Genomic DNA, 20,171 nt, shown 5'->3' with positions numbered 1-20,171 from the left:
TGGCCCAGAGGTACAGTGGAGGAATATGTTTTGAAATCAGCCATCAAGGATGATTTTGAATATGATGTGACTGTTTTGCATTGACTGTACTGAATTTGAGCATAACTGTCCTTTAATTTTTGTGGAATCTTGCAGCTGATAGAAATTAAACTTGGCCCAGACGTGGCCCAGAGGAGGATTGTGTTGAAAGTTTGACTTCAACTATCACCCGATGCAATGTGTGCGCGCGCGTGTATTTGTGAACGCACGCGCACGCGTATGTGTACGCGGTTCTAAGTTTGCGACCAGGAATGAAGGAGAACAGGCGCTGCCGTAAAGTTTAGTGTAGAAGCGCACACAATTTATGCAGCGGATAAGAGGCGGCTGGCTAGACCGCGGCTCACAAATGACGGCTCGCTTGGCCGCGGTGAAATGAGAGCTAAAACGTGAGACTGGGATTTTTTTAAATTGTTTTCCTTCACCTAAGGACAAATGGATCAACAAGAGGTATCGTTAACTTTTCTTCGCAGCGACTACACTACATGGCTAGCTAGCGAAAACCTGCGACTTTACATTACAACAGAAAATAAAATATCACCAACTTATTAGGACGTTTCCATATAACTGCAGACACCAAATATAGAAGTCGTACATACTTTATCAATCTTTTAAAACAGCTTACTTTCAGAAAATACTCAACATGAGTGTCTGGAAGAGGTTTAGACTGAGCTACTAACGCGCATGCATTCTAAGTTAGTTATTTTTTGTGGTAATGTTAAGTTATGTCAGGTTTTTGAACTACAGAAACAGCGAGGAAGAAAATGCGGTTCAGCCTAGACACTCCGTTTAATGCCAGTTGTCTGCACAGGATGAAACAGACGTTTATGTAATAGGTGTAACCACAGCACAGAAAGCTTACAGCTACAACGATTACTGATAAAAATGTGTCTCATTGCTTCAAAACTTTGTTCTTATTCTTGAGTGTTTCCGCTTAGCGGTTTGTGTCATCAGTGTCTTTTTTTAAATGAAAGTATGAACGACAGTAAGGGCTCAATTTTTTTTGTTTTAGGTCTAATATCGTTGTTAATGTTGGTAAATAGACATCAACGCGCTTTACGAATTGGTTGTATGTTTTTTTCTACAATTAGATTATAGCACTTTTTTAGTTATAGAACTTTTATGTTATAACTTGAATAAGAGATTTTTAATCTCAAAGTTAATCTTTACATGGATACATAATGGATACTTAACCCTTTCACGGATAGTGGTCACTACAGTGGAGAGGTATTCAAAGGTTGTTATCTTGCATTTGTGTCAGTGTTGATGGTATACTTGCACATAAACCACTACATTGGACACTGACGTATCACTCCATACCCACCCACCCACTGGTCGTTTAATGTTACTATAGATGTATGTAGTGTGTAACTGTAATTATTGTTATTTAACCCTATCATGCATAAATTATGACAAAAACATCATGAATAAAAAAGAATCAGGATTCAGATTTTTTTTCTCAAGTATTTTTATTAAGCTTTTCATGCCTAAAGATGAATAAAATACAGAAAAAAATTCCAGCATCATCACAGCATAATAGTCCCACCACCGTGTTTCACCATGAAGATGGTATTGCTTCCTTCTGACTCCCTTCTTTCTCTAAACATAAGCAGTGTCACGGTGCCCAGAGAGCTGTAGCTTTGTCCCGTCTGCCCAAAGGACATGCTTGCATAATCTTTCTCCAGGTTGTCCTTACTTATTTTAGTCTGATTTGAAAGTGTCTCTCCTGCAGAAGTGGAGTTTTTCTTAATCAGTGACCTGGTGGATTATTCCTGTGCAGGGTTAAATTGATTGTCTTCTTTTGAACAGTAATTCCTGACATGGCTAAATCATTTATGAGTGTCTTGGCAGTTATTCTGAGGTCTGTAGACACATCTCTCATTAGTTTTCAATGTCTTTGAAATCTTTCTCTTTCTCCTTCTGCCAGCCTTGTTCTTTAATGTGTCATGGATATACTAACAGTGGTGGACGGTTGATGATTTGACTTGTTTTGCAGCCACAGGACCAGTCAGCATGTATACCAGTGTATTTTAAAGTCAAGTGTGAGGCTGTCACGGCCCCTGTGTCTGATTTAAAAAAATAAAATAAAATCAGATTCTTTTGGACATGTGATGTTATTTATCTTCTAGTCTCTATATGATATTTAGTTTAATTATTTGTCTTTCTGAGTTTCTGTGTCTCTAGTCCTGGTTGCTGGTTATGATGTTAGTTCCCTTCTGTGTCCACTCTGTCCCAGTCTCATCTATGTTTCATCTTCTGCACGACTTCTATATTTTCTGTGTTTTGTCTTCTTTCTGCATCAAGCTGTTGTGTCTTTGTGGGGGTCTCAGTGTCAGTCATGTCTCCATGTTTATCTGCTGTTCTTGTCAGTTCTCATGTCTTTGTCTGGGTCTCTATATTCGTTTACCTTTCTGTCTCAGAGTCAAGCCCATGTTTTTGTTCTCATGTTCTGTTACTTCCTGTTTTTGTTTTGGTACCCTGTGCACGTTATATTCAGTTTTGCTTCCCTTGTCTCACTTATCCGTGATTAGTGTCAGCTGCCCTTCCACCTGTTGCCTGATAATTAGCTCATGAATTTGTTTAGTTTGTCATTTTTGCAAGGCGTCGAAAATAAAGCTGTTTTGAGTTTTAAACCTTATCTTACAGTACATGCACTTTTGGTTCAATTCCTACCTGCCACACAGCAGAGACTTGACAGAGGACATCTGTCCATTAAAGTTTGTATTCAGGTGGATCATAAAACAGGACCATGATCTCGAGCACATGTGAGTGAAGTTGGCCCCCCACCTTCTTCAAATCTAACAAAAGTGGTATCAAATGTTTGTGCTACGTTTGTGCTGCTATCATTTTAAAGATATTCATAAAATAATGTCCTGATGCGTGCTTAATCATCCAGGCAAATAAATCCCAAAAGGTTGATTCTGCAGATCTAGTTTGTGAATGATGGTGTTGAAAGCTGAACTGAAGTCTATGAACGGCATCCTAAAGTATGAGTCTATAGTGTCCAGATGTGTGAGGGCTGAGTGGGCTGTCTCCTACAGTATCTGCTTTTGGGTCCTGTTTCCAAACACATTGGCTTAACCTGCCGTGACAGATGGAAACCAGCACAAACGTTTCACATCAATTTTGTTTGATTCCATTAATGTGTGTGTGTGTGGGGGGGAGGGGGGTTTGACCTTTACATTTTCATTAATATCTTCAAAACAGAAGCAGCACAAACTGGCACAAACGTTTGATACCACTTTTGTTAGATTTGAAGAAGGTGGGGGGCCAACTTCACTCACATCCTGCAGACCTCACAGAACTGAAGCAATGTTGTTGAGATTAATGGATCACAAGCATCTGCAAAAAAAAAAAAAAATTGCTGGTACTCATGCTGCCCCGACGTCATGCCAGCGCATACTGGGAATGGCATAGGCACCGATTGGTTTTCTATCGGCCATTTGCTGGGAGTAAGGGCGCCCTCCGTTTGCGAGGTGCGCCTGCTGCTTGCGGCACAGGGAGGAGAGGGCGGGGGGATTCTCTGGCTGGCTGGACAGACATTATGATACAGATTTATAATTTGCACCAATGTTTTTTCGATAGATACAAGTAAGCATATGTGTCATTGGATAAAGGCAAGTCATCCTGAAACAATCAGAATACTTTATTAATCCCTAAGGAAATTATGTGGGTTACAGTTGCTCCAAAAAGAAATGGTAAAAATAGTAACAGTAACAGACTAAACTCCAAACAATACATTGTGTTACAGATTTTAATATTAATTAGTCATTGTCAGTTGTTGATTTGTGCTGTTCTCATTGTATGACGAATTATGATGGCTGTTTGGTAGCTGTTTGCATACAATGCATACTCTCTCTCTCTTCGTGTGTGTGTGTGTGTGTGTGTGCGTGTGTGTGTGTGTGTGTTTCTCTGGTGAATTTCGACAACAGTTTTATGTTAATGTACAATCCTCTGCGCCAGAGGGAGTGTTTGCCCGGGGAGCAAAACAGGCTAGGACCACCACTGCCTACAATGTGTCCATAATAAGCATAAATGCAGGCAGTGAAGTTGGACACTCGCAGAGGTTATGTTGTGTTGAAGTCTAAATCAGGCTTTAGTGATGCACAATGAAGTTGGTCTTGTGTTGGAGCATAAGCGTCTGCTTCCAAACTTCATTCTTTTGTTGCAGTGTTTTTGCTCTGCAGCTTGTAGCATCAATCCTCAGGCTGAAAAATGACTTTTAAAAAAATAACTTATCATATACTTAATTTATCTTTAAGTAATTCAAGAAGCAGGAAACAGTAAAAATCTCCCAGAACGTGGTGTTATTGGTTTTGAGTTTTCAGCCACATGTTGCCTTCACTGTCACCAAAAGCAGCTGGAGGAGATCTCTGCTTGGTGTAAAGAGGAAGGTCTTCCTCCTGACTCCTCAAAGGAAGCTCAGCTGTGTTTGCTATGGCGCGCTCTTCAGCGCACGACGAGCCGCCTCAGCAAAGTGACCAGAGGCCTGGAAACCCACCGCTCTCAGCACTTAGCAGAAATGGCGGAGGTAAGGTATCCCCTCTGAAGATATCAGAATGTGACGATAAGAGAGAAAGTCTGTTATCTGTCCTTTCTGTGTGTAAGGTACGCAAGTCGCTGGAGCAGATCAGATTCTTCACGGAGCACAAAAATGTTTTGGCTCAGGAGATACAAGATGAGAATGATCACCTTAAGGAGCAGCTGCGGCGCCTAATATCACTTCAAGGTGTGAAAAATTCTTACCTACACAATATACAGATTACAGTAACCCAAGAGCAGAATTAATGTAGTGTTTCCTCATTATTGGATGGTATATACCCATAAATTTCTAAAGACAGAGATGTTTTAGTCTCATACACTAAAGGACTCTACTTTCTTATTCTTTTAGCATCCTAAACATGCTCTATTTACTTGATTACCCACAAGTTTCGTGAGTAATCAACTCCCCTCACCGATTTCCTCTGTCAGATGCCCAGATAAGCGAGGTGGCTAAAATGCTGTACCAGCAGGGTCTCACAGAGTTGATTCACAGCAGCCCCAGTGAGCAGGTGGCGTACCTCCTGGTGGAGAGGGCTTCCCTGCTTGAGACAAGCGAGCTTACAGACAAGTTGACGGGTGATGGAAACACAGCCAACCATATGGGGACAGGAGCACAAGTGAAGAGCACCGGCGTATCCCAGGTTAGAGGAAGAACATCACAAATTCAGTCTCATGTGGCCAACATGCATATTGTTTTCCTAGTCTGTGACGCTGTCTTCAAATGTTATTCCACAGGCTGCCCACAAGGGGGCACCACGTCATGGGCAGAGCGCATGGAAAAAACTCTTTGGACTCAAGTCTTCACAGAACAAACATACTTTTATTCCTGTATGTATGTCGTTAGTTCGCTCATCTCCTTTAAATACTAACAAACACTAAGATTGCTCTCAGGAACTGATGCTGACTTTAGTTTTTGTATAATGTGTAAACATAAAGATCTTGCACGTTAGCCACTCGCCACATTAACTACAAACTTTTATTTTCTGTTCCAGTGTTATTTAGCTCTGTTCTGAGCACAGGTTAGGAAATTTGCATGGCAGAAGAATTTCAAGATACTACCCGACTGATGCATCTTGACCCACTGCACTTCTCAAGGTGTCCAGTTCTTGCATGGACCTTTAAACATTTACGCTATATGTTCCTGCTCCTGCTTACTTCCTTTTAGAGCTTGTCAGTTATTGCTGTATTGGACATGCAGTAAGTTGATGCGTGTTGTATTCGCAGGCTGAGGCCAGATTTTTGGCTGGCCAGGAAAGTAGTTTGGGAAGAGAGTGCTCCCGGCTGGAGCGGGACCTGGAGGAGGGCTCCCGCCGGCTGGCAATGGCACACAATGAGATCCGGCGTTTGACTGATGAGCTGGAGTCTGCTCATTTGACCCAGAGAGCATATGGTGAGAGATATTAATCAACAATTTATAAAGAGGCTGTCATTCTTAAACTGATTTCTCATGGTGGCTTGCCATCACAATTGTCTCTGTGTTTATATGGATATGCTAAATGCAGCTTTTCCTGGAGGCATTTGGTCCCTCCCATTCATGGACATTTTGCAATAATGCACTGAGGTAATTTCTTTGAATTTGGAATAGACGTTCACTTTGACTTAATCCTGAGGTGATTATGTTGTCCTTGCAGTACCACCTTGTTTGGTATAGCACACTCCTAAGTATAGTTAATTTAGTCACAGGTAATCTTCAGAATTACCGTACTAAATTGCAAATCAAGCAGCTATCTTGTTAGTTGCATTACATGCCATCCTTAGGCATCTGCAAGACGGGGGATTAGAAACAAACAGACAAAAAAAACCATGTTTTTACTTGCACACTTACACTATAGTTTGCTGGCTTCAGCTTGTGTGTATGGTAGAGGAAAAATACTAAGGTAACAAAGGCGTGATAAGCAGTCAGGCATGCAGCATTACAGCCTCCGTTTCCACCCACGCCTCTTTCTACAGTGGAGAAATTGTGGCTGAGCATTTCTTTGTGAAGTCTAAGGAATTTGGAAAGAAAGCGTCCGTACTTTTTAAAGTTTCCTTGAAGATGTTTCACCTCTCATCCGAGAAGTGTCTTCACTTCAGTTCTAAGAGCAAATGGTGGAGAGTCCCAGATTTTAAGCCCTATGGGAGTGTCCTCTACCTAATCACATCAGCCAAGGTGTGAAAACAGGTGTGGTTCACAATCAGCCAAGGTTTCGGGTGAACCCATTTTCACACCCTATCATGTGATTTACTGAGGTCAAATGTCCCAGGATGTGAGTGGGCATTAAGGCGTCTGGGAAGGGATCTAAAAACTGGTTTATAGATGGCAGACAGTTGGTCTCATAAACCCCCGCCTCTGTTCAAAGATGGTCGTTCACAATGGACATAGATGGCTTCTTTCACTCGTCTTTCAAACCACAGAAAATGACTACAAGCTCCTTGGAAAACAGAACCAGCTTCACCCGCTCTAATCTGGGACTCTCCACCAATTGCTCTTTGAACTGAAGAAGCTTCTTGGATGAGAGGTGAAACGTCTTCAAGGAAACTTAAAGAAGTCCAGATGCCTTTCTTTCCAGGCTCCTTAGACTACAATGACCTGGATGACTGAGAACCTTCACAGACATTTCTTTGTGAAATGCTTTTTGGGCTGGATTTTTGCTCATCCTGCTGAAGGACCAGTAAATTTATGGCAAGGTGATAGGTTCATCATCCTTTGTCTGTCTGTCCATGCGTCCACAATTCACAAGATTCACTGGCATTGTTCTCGACTTTGTGTTAATGATTAAACACTAAAAAGAAGATCTTATATGTTCCTCATCAGGATAGAGTTTCTGTCACGTGGGGAGGTGTAGTCTAAGCTTGATTGTTTACTGGTAATTACAGTATGTGACAGCTCATCTCATGTAAAAGTAATGTAACAAATTATTAAAAAATACTCTCTCTGGGAAATAATTGCACTAACAATACACAAGCAAAGCATTATTTGAAGAAAAATTAACAAGTACTGTGTGATACACTGGTTGTTGTGAGTAACACATCAGAATTCTTTATTTCATTCACATTAGAGCTACTTCTTCACCTCCACGTCCTCTTCCTCGGCCTCCTCTACTTCTCCCTCTTTCTGCTCCCTCCATTGTACTCCGCACACACAGCTTACCTGTATTGGTAAATGGTAAATGGCCTGTATTTATATAGCGCTTTACTAGTCCCTAAGGACCCCAAAGCGCTTTACATATCCAGTCATCCACCCATTCACACACACATGCTTAGGCTGATTGCAAAGTGAACTAATTATCTAAAAAAGTTTTCACATGTGAAAGTGTGCCAGACAGTTGGCAAATTAGTGTTAATGATAGCCATACATGTGTATACTTTTGCTAGGAGTGTGTTGGAAATTTGGTAATTGAGTGTTGTGCAGTGAATTGTGCCTACAGTTTTGCAAAGTGTGTGTTACAAAATTGCAAACTGAGTGCAAAGCAGTTTTTGTGCTTTTAGTTTTGCAAACAAATCTTTGTGCGAAGTGACTGTACTGTATAGGATTATTTGCAATCGCCATAATGACTATATGGGTTACTTGGTCTGCAGTGAACATGCTTCCTCTGCCCCCAGCATCTGGACATCTAGCAATTCTGTAAAGTAACAATTTCAGTATTTTTACATCAATGGTATTGGTGTGTTTCTCATTGGCATATGGCAGTGCTACAAAATGTGGCATTTTCTTTTCAAGCAGTCATGGCTGATTATTTTACACTAAACAAAAATAGGACTGAACTTTGAGGTTGCATGCTTTCTACTAGTTTCATTTGACATACATATGTATTCAGAGTCAAATAAAACAAATCCATCTTGAACTGTACACTACAGAATAACAAGAGAACAGATCTAACCTGGCCATGAAATAGCCTGTTAGCCAAATGTCTAGTTACTTTTGAGCCTATGAAAATCTTGTAGATAAGTTATAACTGCATTTGGAAATGGGCGATTTATTGATTGATGTATTTCTTTCTTCTTCTTTTTTATGATGATGATGTGCGTTGAATGACCCTCTCCTTGTATGTGTATATTTTCTCTTTTATCCCAGGAGAGCTAAATCTGGAACCGATTTTTAGCCTTGTTTGTATAACACATAAGCATACTCTTCAAATAAAACCGAAGTTTTGCACCCCTGTAACAAAACTTAACCAGCAACTTTGTTCAGAGAAGTGTGTGCTTACTCTAGCTTATGTTGTTTTTCAGAGCCTGAGTTGCAATCAGCACAGCAGGAGGTGGAGCAGCTCCGGCAGGAGGTAGAAAAGCTGAAGAAATATGGTGAGAATTGTTTTGCATGTTTTCAGCACAAAATTGCCACTACGGATTCCCAACAGATAGCCAGACACAGTTTGTGATTCACTTTGGTTGTTATAATAGCTTTATAGTGGCTCTTTGGTGAAATGTCATTCAGCATTCATCCGTGCTCCAGCTTACGCCACACATTTCCCCTGAAACTGCGCCGCACATCCGCTGCAGCTGAGCCAACAACACACCTCGCCACTACCAAGAAATTGCATTCTAAACAACAGTTTTCAAAGAACTAATTGTGAAACGAAGACAAAAGCAGGTTTACACGCCCCATACAGTTCAGATTCATGAACTGGAATAAAACCCCTTCTTTTAGTTTTCCCTCCACCGCAGATCAGCAAGGAAACAGCTTTTATTAACCCCTCACCTGTAAAAGCCTGATGGGGTATTGTTGTCATCCTGCCAGGTGGGCAGGTGGCATTGAAACCCGAGTTAGGGTATTCAGATTCATGCCTCGCGTGTATCTCCTAAAAATCTCAGATAAGTTCAAGTTCAGATTTTAAGTATTCTGAAAATCTTGCGAACACGATAACTCGAGAAGGAAGTGACTTAGGATTTTTCCATTTACAACATATATGCATCTACTAGTATGCTGAGGGGTAGCGCTGGTGGCCATCAGTGTTTTGTATAATAGACTTGGCCCAATAAATTTAAACTGCTGGAGCATTATTTTAGCTTCAGAAATGTGGAGTACAGCAGGTAGTACAGTCTTTAAAAAATAGAAATGAATCTTTTAATCGCATTTATTAAGTAGACCTTCAAAGTGTTTAAAGTAAAATAAAAACGATAACAGTGATAGCATGTTGTATTATTATTATTATCATCATTATCATCATCTAATGCAGCGGTCCCCAAGCCCTGGGCCACAGACTGGTACAGGTCTGTGAGTCGTTTGGTACTGGGCTGCAAGAGTTGAGACTCGGGTGTGAAATTCATGGTTTTCAGGGTTTTTAGCGTTATTTTTTAAATTGTTTTTATTGTTAACTCTGTTTCCCTGGGTCTGTTCCTGTGTGTTATGAAGAAATCTTCTTTTTACTTGGTACCAGTACTGGTTTTATTTAGTTGTATTTATCCGCGACACCTTAAAAGCTGGTCTATGAAAATATTGTCTGACATAAACCGGTCCATGGCGCAAAAAAGGTTGGGGACCGCTGATCTAATAAGTACTTTTTTGTTTTTTTAAAGAAATGGTGGAACTGCGAAAGACTAAAGAGCTAAATGATCGCCTGGACCTCGAGATCAGAGCCTTGAGGAATAGGGTTCGCTCCTTGGATGCTGAGAAAACCTCTTTGAAGCAGATGGTAAGAGACCAGCTAGAATAAAGTAATTTACAAAAACATACAATGAAGATTTTGGGAAACAGGTGCAGTAATTTATTGAAATGTGTAAACATACATGTATATACGGTGTAAAAGACAAAAATAATTGTAACAAACTTGAAATTCAAGGTGAAATTCATCTTTATTCTTCAACGTAGCCTATACCCGCTTCTTCAAGGCATCTTATAATTTCTTTAAGTAGTCTTCAGAAATAGTTTTCCAGGCTTCGTGAAGGACATTTAAAGCTCTTCTTTGGATGTCGGCTACCTGTTGTTCTGTTCTCTGTCCAGATGATCCCACACTGCTTCAATAATGCTGAGGTCTCTGGGGAGCACTGTGTTTCACTGTGTTTTTTCTCTATCCTAGTGTGCGCTTATTGCATTGGAAATGTGTTTGGGATTGTTATCAGGCTGAGAAATGAAGGTGTTGCCAATCAGATTCTTTCCAGATGGCACTATATGGTGCATCAAGATTGGACTGTAGCTTTCTGCGTTAATGCTTCCATCAAATTGGACGAGATCTCCAACACCAGTGGCTCTAATACAGCTCTAAACCACCAAACACCACCATGTTTTTTTTTTAAACTCAATTTTTATTTATTTTTAATCAGCAGTGATACATCCTATACTTCCTCTTTACAACTGTACCCCTATGTACAAGCATATACTCGCATCAAACTACACAGAGCAGCTATGAATGTCCAGGAGCAGCATGTCACAGAAGCACACATACAATTAAAGAAAAAGTATACACGAGCAGGACCTTCTTGCTGTGAGGCAACAGTGTTAACCACTGTGCCACTGTGCTGCCTGCTGTCCTGAGTTCAATTCCACCATCAGGCCAGGGTCTTTCTGTGTGGAGTTTGCATGTTCTCCCCGTGTTTGCGTGGATTCTCCCCGGGTACTCCGGCTTCCTCCCACAGTCCAAGGACATGCAGTTAGTGGGGATAGGTTAATTGGAAACACTAAATTCCCCATAGGTGTGAATGCGGGAGTGAATGCAAGTGCAATTGGTTGTCTCCTGTCTGTGTGTTAGCCCTGTGACAGACTGGCAACCTGTCCAAGGTGTACCCTAACTCTCGCACTAAGACAGCTGGGATAGGCTCCGATGCCCCCCGCAACCCTGAAAAGGATAAGCGGAAGCGAATGGATGGATGACCACTCTTTGGCCTTATATGAAGCAGTCTTTTACCACCACCATGTTTTACAGATGGCTGTAGACACTCACTGTTGTACCTCTCTCCTGACCTTCTCCATACATACCACACAAGAGTTCACCAACAATTTGACCAACAATCACCTTGTTAATGCAAAAATACTATTTTATGCCTTCAAACTATGTTTTCTTTCGCCAACTAAAGACATGGCAATAAATGGGAATAAATTATGTGTTTTTCCAGCAGGCTGCTAGGAACAAAGTAGCAGGTTGTCTGTTATGTGTGTGCACAATAGTGGTTCATCCTGTAAGTTAGGTGCATTTTTTGTGCTTATGAATTTGACTAATTCATAAGTCAGCATTAAGCAGCTTAACAAACAAAAAAAACATTCCTCTGAAAAAGGATCAGGTTGAAGGACTGGATTGAAAATGAGTGAAAAAGCAGCCAGTGTCTAAAGAAAAACTTTGAAAGACCTTCTGAAAACCTGGAGAACTATTGCTCAGGACCACTTTTTAATAAATACAAGGAGCTCTCACTTCTCTGAAGCAAAATATAATGAAATGAGGGTTGGGGCAAGACTTTTGTGCAATACTGTATCTTTGTGAAACTGTGTTAGATTTATTTGCTGTTACTTTCTGTGCAGCAAAATTTAGTTAAATTAAAACAAAATAGCAAAGTTCTCAGTTCGCATTTCGACTTTGCTGTTAATTCACGGCTGAATATGAAGTACATGAGAGGTACATGCACTTACATGTTAACTGCATGTGCAGAACAGACATTATGCAAATATATGTAGCATAAAGGCCCCTGTGAGGATTGGTTTGTGTGTGTGTGTGTTTTATTTTGTAGATCGGCTAATTAATTATTTAAGCATCAAATAACACAAACATGAATGAATGAATAGTGAAATAACAACTTGTCTACTGTATGTGTGTTTGTCTTAGGTTGTGTCGCTGCAAGAAGAAGCAGAGCAGTTGAAGGCAGCCTTACAGGAGGAGCTCCTAACTAAAGAGGTTCCAGTCAAACAAGCAACAGAGATGACTCAAGTAAGTCTGTTTAAACATGATGTATTCACTCAAGGTTTTGCATTCTTATGCTATATATACATATTTTAGTGACAGGAGCATTTGGAGGAAGTTAGCTTTGAAACCTTCTAAACTGGTCTTGTGCTATTTTTGGTACTGCTCTTACATAAATGCACAACTAAGAATGCAACAGCAAATTTGGGGTTTACATTGGCAGGAGACTCATATGCACAATGCAGGAGTGAGAGTATGACATGGAAAGTTTTAACTGCTGTTTGAATAATATAAAATAAACAAAAGCCTACTGGGAAAAGGAGCGAGGGCAAACATGAGCTCGTGAAAGAAAGGTTAGGCAGCGCTTGGGCAAACATAACACAGCTTGACAGAGAGAAAAACAGAACTATCTTTGCACAGATGGCTGGTCAGTCAGTAGGAGACAGGCGGGCAACATATATCAGCTGAAAGTAATTAATACAGGTGAAGACAATGAGGACAATCACACTGGAGCCCGGCACAGAAAATAAGAGTAGAGACACAACAGGAATCACACACACAGGCACACACTTCATATTGATGCGCTTGAATAAAATGTAAAGTTTGATTTTGTACTTCTTTCAGTCTCCAACAGCAGAGCTGGTACAGAGCAACAAGACCTGCAGACGTTTGCAAGAAAAGCTCACTGCAGAGAGGAGAAGCCTTTTGGAAAAAGAGGAAACTGTAAGTAAATATATTAATAAGTTAAAACCGTCATGCAAACAAAACAGAACATCACAATGAACAGAAGACAACACATAAGCACAAACAGCACACAGAGACACACAAAGGCAAAGACAGAAAACCTGGTATTTGATTCCAATACTAAACTCTGTCTATTTCCCCAATTGTCTCTGAATCGTTATCTTACAACAGTTACCTAATAAATGTGTCTAACTTTAATCAGTGCATCAATTTACACAACTTTGCTTCTTATGACATTCAACACCCTCTTTGTATAACTTTCTGGGCTTTCTTCCCAGACCTTATCATCAATCATTTTTGGGCTCATTTTCACAGGCTTATGCCTGAGGTCAGTTCATGAAGTCAAAAATAATGACTGTTATGCCACCCTTACACTAAAAAAAAAAAAGATTGGCCTATTTCTACCAACCATATGTCACAAAGCGCTCAAAATAGGCCACAAACCTACACATTATTTCCAGTTATTAAATCTCAAAACAACCTGTGTGCATCAACAGGTGTTCTTACAAATGTAAATAATGCTTGACCTAAATATATGGGTCACAAACAATTTGAGCATACGGGTCAAATGCTTAACGTTGTAATTTCAGTATATAAACACTTAGTACAGGTACGTAGTGTATACAAGTATATATGTCGCCTGTAATTTGCATGGAAGTGACACACCTGTCTAACACTGAACAGTTGCTCTCCAAGCTGTAGTGTATTTGTGAAAACAAGACTTTCTTTGCTTCTGATTTCACCCAGCAAGAGTCAGAAAACCTCTCGGAGCTGTTGCTGACTAATTGCGTCATGTCCAGTATGACAGAAAAATGTTGAATGTGAGGAGGAAGTAAGATCTCTCATGGTCTTTAAGGTTTATGTGGTGTTTGAGCTTTAGGTCTATATTTCAGTTTTGGGTTTCTTTTTTTTTTTTAATCTAATGAGTGAATTCTTTATTCTTGTATTTGGTAGTTTGAGTTTTAGATTCCCGATTCGATTCTTTTGTATTATTCTAACAGAGAGTTTGATTTCTTTTCATATAGTTGAGTCTATTGCTTCAAGATGTTTCAAGTATGTTTCAAGATAGTTTGCCGTCTAGTGTTTGACTTTCTTTAGCTCCAGTTCCCATATGTGATTTTGTTACAAATCATCAGTTTGGGATTTTTTTTAACCTTCATATTTTTTGTTACTTTATGCATATCAGCTATTAAAGGCCGCCTTTTGTTTACACTATTTGTACTGCCTACACCCTGCAGTTTGTTACCTCAACTAAGCGCTACAACACACCTTGACAGGTAAACCTTTGCTGTTTATAATACAGAGTTTCAGCAGAGAAGTGCTGAATTCTTTCGTCGCTGTCAGGTTTAATATATACTAAATTACAATTAGAAGGATGATTTGAATGACATGTGAAAAGTGCGTCCACGAACTGCTTATCACAGTTTTAAATAGAGAGATCTAAAATCTAAAATTTAATGTGTTTCTTCCTTTGCTCTCGGTCTGACAGTTGTTGAGTAATCTTTCTGAGTAATCTTGCTAAATAGGTGGGACTGAAAACACACCTCTACCAAGGTGGATTAAGCAACCTCAGGAGACCTGTATTGTAAACAAATGTAAAAACTACCCGTCAACATAAATGATTCTGTAGCAATTACACAAGAATATCCAGTAATGTACCTGACTACAATTAAACACATTCACTTACTGAAACTCGGGGGCATCTGCTGTGGCAAATGGGTGCAAGCCTTTTACCACAAACTTAGTCACTGCTCGGTGACATTCATCTATCCAGGCCTAAAAGGAGCGAGAACTGCCAGCATCTGAGCCAGACTCTGTCTGTCTCTCTCATCATGGTCACCTAAATGCACAGTAAAGGCAGGTTTTGTAATAAGGCAGATTGCGCTAACATAATATGCACTGTTAGTTGATTATTTACCTGCCACATTAACGGGAGAGGACGTGCAAACATTACCGCTGCTGCTGGGTTGAGCTTCACGAGTCTGGAGCGGAAGCATTTGCTCACAAAACGCACGTGTTTTGTGAGCAAATGCTTTTGCATATTCGTAGCGTTTCCTCCTTTATGAAATATCTACTTGCAAGTATTGCAAGTTGCCCTGCTGTCATCTGTTCTCGTAAAGTATGACCAAACTTTTGAGTGTTTAAGCCGCTTAGGCGCCGCGTTTGCTGCCAGGTAAATGACGCTCCGCAACGTGGTGACGTCATTCGGGGCGACTGGAATCGATAAGGGAATCGTTTGCAAAAATGGCAAACAATTCCAAGGAATTGAAACAGTGGGAACCGGTTCTCAACAAGAACCGGTTTTCGATACCCATCCCTACTGGACAATGTGATACATAGATACATACACACACACAAACTTTTATAGACAAAGATATGCATACATGCATTCAATGGGATGAAAGACCAAGGTAACTAAGACAGAATAAATACAGTTTCATAGAGATCTGAAAGCCTTAGCTAGGTCTTCAAGTCTTCAAGTAAAAAACATGTCTGTATGTTATCGGCACATATTTTAACCACCTGCTAAGCGCTTGTGAGAACTATATGAAAGCTGCATGACCCACGTGACAACCCTGAATTCTGAACCCCTGTTAACAGGACTGTGACTTACTCAAGGCCTCTGGTTTTTCCCAACCAGCCTGTAACCCATAGTTTTTGTGAAAGACACCAATTTGTTTACAAACACTTGCCTAACCACCAAGCAATTGGTTGCAAGACAAACCAGTAACCAGTAAAGTAAAGTTGTGCTTTACAAACCAACACATTTAAAAGGTTGAGCAGTATCCATCACAGGTTTTGAGCTGCACTCTTAAAAGTTTGCCTGCTTTTTCATGAGTAGTTATGGGCTGTCTTAGAAACCACAGGTGACCCTGATAACCTGCAGTTACAAAGAAGTTTTCAGTGCAGCACTGTATCCCATATAGCACAAACAATGTTCATGCTGGCAACAGCAACCAACTTCCAGCAAGTGCTCACCAACTTATCAGCAACGACAAATGACGTTGCTGACCAGTTTTTAAGTGTGCATAAATGGTAAATGGCCTGCATTTGTATAGCGCTTTTCTAGTCCTTAAGGACCCCAAAGCGCTTTACACTACATTCAGTCATTCACCCATTCACACACTGGCGATAGCAAGCTACATTGTAGCCACAGCTGCCCTGGGGCGCACTGACAGAGGCGAGGCTGCCGGACACAGGCGCCACCGGGCCCTCTGACCACCACCAGTAGGCAAACATGGGGTTAGTATCTTGGTGCCGTATCTTGCCCAAGGATATTTGGCATGCAGCCAGCCTGGGATCGAACCACCGACCTTCTGATTAGTGGCTGACCTGCTCTGCCACCTGAGCTACAGCCACCCCAACTGAGGCTTTAGCAGTTCATTTCACAGTGATTGCCAGCAACCACCTGCAACTGGTCAGATAGTACTCTCTTTTGCCTGATAACCAGTGGTTGCCACGTGGTCGCCAACTATTCTCGGGGCCTGAATCTTTTTGTGTCCAGTACAGGGTGAGTAAGTTGATTAAGAGCAATCAGAACTGCCTGCCGATTTTTTTTTTTTTTTTTTAAATAGCGTCAGTGCTCACGAGATGGCTTTTGGTGACAAACTGAGACATTAGAAGAACATGGAGAATTTTTTCAGATGAGTCCCAATAATTTTTTAATAAAATAAACAGCCTTTTCTGTTACATTATACATTATATCTTTTTTCTCATCTGTTTAGATACATTCTCTTCAGCAGCAGGTTGACTGTTCCCAAACCAGTGTGGATAACTTTGTGCTAAATATCAACACCAGTGAAGACATCCTGCAGGATCAAATGTACGATATTCAATCCCTGGACCTTCTACCTCTCAGGATTTTCTATAAAACAGTCCCATGAATGAAGGTTTATATTCAGTGTGTGTCCATGTCTGTGTTTGAAGGCTGCTGAAACAAAAAAAGGCAGATCCCTATCTTTTTGTAAACACTCAGTCACATGACTCCTTTGTGACAGCGGATGAAGAGCCACAGACGATAAAGTGCGAAGAAAACAGACCACAAAAGGTAATTTCCCATATTTCCTCAGGTCTGCTTACACATTTAAACCTGCTTTCATGTCATAGTGCTAAAGTGGAAAAATAACAGTTGCCTAGCTCATGTTTTCAGTTCAAAGAGAAAGCTGCAAATAAATAATTCACATGTGCAGAAGGTGATACTTAATGCTCTGGGCAAACAAAAACAAACACAAAAACCCCAACTGTAAACACCAAAAATAAAAATAAATTCTGTCTGTGCTGATGTTTTCATTTTGGACTGTAGGAGTGTATTAATTGTCAACAAGCAATGAAAACTCTGCTGTCCTCCCAAGAGGAGTGTGAGGCACTTAAAAGCGAGATCTGCGAGACCCTGTACTGCATTGACGAAGAGCGAAGGTAACCTAACTTACATCAGTGTGACAAATACAATGAGTTTGACGTGTAATTATGATTAGACGTCCATTCATCCATACAGGAGACAACTATAATTAAATGGAATAAAACGGCTGTGCAGAGTGTAACACGTAGGCATCTTTTGCCATCATGAAATGAGCTTTTTGCATTTGATTTTTTTACCATGTCCCTTCAGCAAATTCCACGAGATGAAGCAAAAACACAAGGCCAAACTTTGCCGAGCCAAACAGAAATTTGAAGATGAAACCACCTGGCGTGATGAGAAGATAAAAAGTCTAGAGAGAGAATTGTCCTTGTGCTGTCATTCAGTAGCAAAGGTGAGTCTGCACTTGGATGTTTGAGGTGGAGCAGTAACATTGAGTCTTTTTACAGTTGCTTAGTCTGTATTTTATGTCCCCAAAAGAAAAAAGAAAACTGCTACTTGTGTCCTTCTGTTTGCTGTCTTATTGGTTCAGTGATGAAGCCAAATTTGTAAATGTTCATCAAGGGGGACTGTAGGAGCTGATATAAAGCTGAAGGTGGTAAATGTTTCTTTTTTCCTTTTCATGCTCAGGAGAAGGAGCTTGTCATAAGCATAACTGTGGAAAATGAGAAACTACTCTCTGAGAGGAGGAAGCTACTGCAACAGCTAAACGAGGAGGAGCACAAGAAGAAGGACAGTTGTCTAAAAGCTTCTTTATCCAAATGCAGGTACTGAAATTACTGAAATTTACTGAATGATAAGTCATCCAATCCAGACTTCATGTTCGTTCTGATCCTAAGGGTGGAACTTTTAGAGCTCGAAAACAAGAAACTCGGAAACCAAATATCACAAATGTCCAACCAGCTCGCTGTCCTGGAGTTCAGCCTGCAGAAGACGGAGCTGCTTCACTTTGCTGAGGTACCACTCGTGCTTAATTATGCTTTTATTTTATACACATGCTCCATGTTGTTTTATGTTTTCCATTTATTTGGCTATCATAAGAATGATCTATGAGCCTTTCTAATAAAATAGAAATTCCTAAACCTATAATTAGGCTCTGCCTCAAAGGTGTTGCGTAAATACACCTTGGTAAAAAAGAAAAATTCACTCTCTGCCAACTTTGGCCTTAGATCGTTAAATTTTCATCAAAATTTAACGATTTAATGATTGACTCTGTGACTACAAGCCCAAATCCTCACCCCTCCATTACCGTGCTTGGCAGTTGGTATGAAGTGTTTGTGCTGATGAGTTGTGTTTGGTTTTTGCCAAACAGCACTGGACATTCTCGTCAAACATCACTTTAGTCTCGTCTTTCCAAAGGACATTGTTCCATTGTGTGGTTTGCTCTGATTCAAGAGGCTTTCTCCTGGGAGCCTCTTCAAACAAGCCACATTTATTCACTTTTTTCTGATTGTGCTGTCATGAACTTTAACATGCTAACTGAGGTCTGTAGCATGTTAAATGCTAACATAACATAATTTAATATTTGTTGAGTCTTTGACACTGAATTACCTACACTGATACAGCCTGACTGTGTCCTGGGTCTTAACAGATAAAGCCCATCTTTTGAATTTAATATTAATCTGCTGCTTGTTTTGTGTGATTAGAAACTTAAGAAAATGCCAGATGACCAGCAAGTTTTCAAGTCTCTTCCTCAGCAGTCTTCAAGGTAGGTCCAGCAGTGATTCAGAACTTGCCTCAAATTAATTTGTTAGGAACAATGAAACCTAATTAAATGTCTGTTAACTTTGCATCCACAGTGTGATTTCACCTGAGCAGTCTGAAGCTCAGGCCTTGTTGGATGGTACACTTAGAGGTCACTCCAAGCAGACAGATGGGACTTGTTACAGTCGTGCGTCTGAGATTGTGTGTCAATCAGCAGATATGAGCTACCTGAACCTGACCTCTACACAGAAAAACCACTTGAACCGCTCAGGTCCCCTGGCTGCCCTCAGCAGCCTTGAAAATCTGCCTTCCTGAAGTTTTCTGTTTTATTTGTAAGTTAAATTAATAAATAAGATACAAACTGGGTTTGAATTTCATTAAAACAATCAAATTAAACCAGCCTGAATTTGTATCAGTTTCTAAATTTTGCGGACTTTCGCATCAAAATTGACAATTTTTGCATTTGTTCTCCATCTTAAACTTCAAGGTTTTACATTGGAAATAAGTTATCTGAATTTCTGGAGCAGGCCCACATCTCATAACACTCCCCTTTCAATTATTTGTGTATATTTGACCCCTTGAGCTACAAGCAGTTTGTTCTTCTTTTAGTTCCCCACCTACCTTCCCTCATCTCTTTGTCTCTCATCTCTTATTAGTGCATCTGCCTGACCCAGGAGACGTCACCAGTCCCTTCTGAGCCCCTCCCCCAAAACCACAGTCTGGTTTCATGCTCATGCCAACTGCCATTATCTCTTATAAGTGCTATCAATCCTAAATGATGATATGGTTCCTGCTATTAAACGGGAAAAAAAAAAAATTCCAGTTCACTAGAATTAAAATGAATGTATCTAACATAATTACTGCACAGTTTAAAGATTTTACGGACTGGTGATCAGATAAACAGCATCAGACAAAACAGGAGCATATCAAATGCTCTAAATTTCTGGGGGGGGGGGGGGTTGGATTGGAGTTTCTTAAGTGCA

General features: G+C 40.4%; 1 protein-coding gene across 5 annotated transcripts; it reads left to right on the top strand.

Moving 5' to 3' along the window:
* The first annotated feature begins 326 nt into the window (after window positions 1–326).
* Window positions 327–20,052, top strand: LOC147330846 (uncharacterized). Of its 5 annotated transcripts, XM_086292697.1 has the most exons (19): window positions 328–486; window positions 4,394–4,567; window positions 4,645–4,765; window positions 5,008–5,219; window positions 5,314–5,406; window positions 5,803–5,968; window positions 8,788–8,859; window positions 10,075–10,190; window positions 12,309–12,410; window positions 13,008–13,106; window positions 16,853–16,950; window positions 17,055–17,175; window positions 17,431–17,543; window positions 17,737–17,878; window positions 18,115–18,251; window positions 18,324–18,441; window positions 19,131–19,192; window positions 19,284–19,520; window positions 19,845–20,052. In XM_086292697.1, exons 1-18 carry the CDS (start codon window positions 472–474, stop codon window positions 19,501–19,503), a joined length of 2,181 nt encoding a protein of 726 aa, XP_086148823.1. In that variant the 5' UTR covers window positions 328–471; the 3' UTR covers window positions 19,504–19,520; window positions 19,845–20,052. The 5 variants fall into 5 exon arrangements, 4 of the variants coding, with proteins under 4 accessions (XP_086148823.1, XP_086148824.1, XP_086148822.1 ...); XR_015129114.1 differs by lacking the exon at window positions 19,845–20,052 and having other exon boundaries at window positions 327–486; window positions 18,338–18,441; window positions 19,284–19,359; XM_086292698.1 differs by lacking the exon at window positions 19,845–20,052 and having other exon boundaries at window positions 4,397–4,567; window positions 19,284–19,574.
* The last annotated feature ends 119 nt before the right edge of the window (window positions 20,053–20,171 follow it).

The sequence above is a fragment of the Aulonocara sp. 'chitande type north' Nkhata Bay genome, linkage group LG5 (genome assembly GCF_057382095.1).
Source record: "Aulonocara sp. 'chitande type north' Nkhata Bay isolate Kocher_YH1m ecotype deep benthic linkage group LG5, A_spYH_male_GT1.1, whole genome shotgun sequence".
Classification (NCBI taxonomy): Eukaryota; Metazoa; Chordata; class Actinopteri; order Cichliformes; family Cichlidae; genus Aulonocara; species Aulonocara sp. 'chitande type north' Nkhata Bay.
The sequence above is the reverse complement of the archived record's forward strand: the minus strand, read 5'-3'. Positions and strand labels throughout refer to the sequence as shown.